General features: G+C 40.6%; 1 protein-coding gene across 1 annotated transcript in view; it reads left to right on the top strand.

Moving 5' to 3' along the window:
- Nucleotides 1–1,058, top strand: part of LOC116705502 (tetratricopeptide repeat protein 27) — a 35,316-nt gene that overhangs the window by 12,198 nt on the left and 22,060 nt on the right. Inside the window, exon 7 of the mRNA XM_032541704.1 lies at nt 113–278. Coding sequence (XP_032397595.1) covers nt 113–278 — 166 coding nt within the window. The remainder of the gene's footprint in view (nt 1–112; nt 279–1,058) is intronic.

Raw genomic sequence — 1,058 nt, 5'->3', positions numbered from 1 at the left:
TCTCTCTCTCTCTCTCTCTCTCTCTCTCTCTCTCTCTCTCTCTCTCTCTCTCTGTAAAGAAGTGTCAAGGCGGATGTGACACCCTAATGCTCAGGGTGCTGTCTCCTTGCAGGAACAAAGCCTTCTGTACCCTGCAGGAAGCCCTGAAGTGTAACTATGAGCACTGGCAGATCTGGGAGAACTTTATCGCTGTGAGCACGGACGTCGGGGCGTTTGCTGAAGCCATCCATGCCTACCATCGCCTGATGGACCTCAGGGAAAACTACAAGGACATCCAGGTAAAAGATTGCTCAAACTTCAGGTTGGGGGGGGGGGTTACTTCCCATGAAATTACTATTTACCTCTTAATTCAAGTGTCCCAATATTAAAGTACCGTAATTTGATTACTTTCCAAATATGCAACTATAGATGACTTTTATTTAAATCTTATATCCACGTGTTTATTCTGTAAGACGATAAACAATGTAACCTTAGAAAACATGAAAGAATGGAACACAAAGAGTTTTAGCATAAAAATATGTCTGTTTATGTCTGTTTATGCCCTTAAGACTCTACTATATACAGAGCTTTAAACCGAAGCTCTTATGGACATGAATGACTGAATGAACATGAAATTTTAGCTCAGGCACCCTTCACTAATTCAAATAATCCAGTACATTCATACCCACGCACACACACACACACATATTTAATTTAGATAGATGCAGTTTAGAGAGCTCCCCTGTCTTCTACTGGTCTCGTTTTGTTTCTGTAGTAGTTCCGTAGTACAGGGTGCACCATCTCTCCCTGGAGGCCCGGGACAAGGCAGACCTCTCTCCCCTTTCTTGTTTTGCATATGACTTGAACCTGTAGCCAATCAGACACAGTCATTGATTAAACCAATCCCATAGTTTGGTCACCAACACTCCATTGCTTTATATGCAGATTATATTTTAGATTGATCCAATACTGAAACCTCTATAATCCATGCTTTCCAGTTTGGTCTTTTTAGAGTTACGTATGTCAATTCAATTTTATTTATAGTATCAATTCATAACAAGAGTTATCTCAAGACACTT

This window comes from Etheostoma spectabile, chromosome 17, assembly GCF_008692095.1.
Source record: "Etheostoma spectabile isolate EspeVRDwgs_2016 chromosome 17, UIUC_Espe_1.0, whole genome shotgun sequence".
Taxonomy (NCBI): domain Eukaryota; kingdom Metazoa; phylum Chordata; class Actinopteri; order Perciformes; family Percidae; genus Etheostoma; species Etheostoma spectabile.
This window is presented reverse-complemented; position numbering and strand designations above follow the sequence as displayed.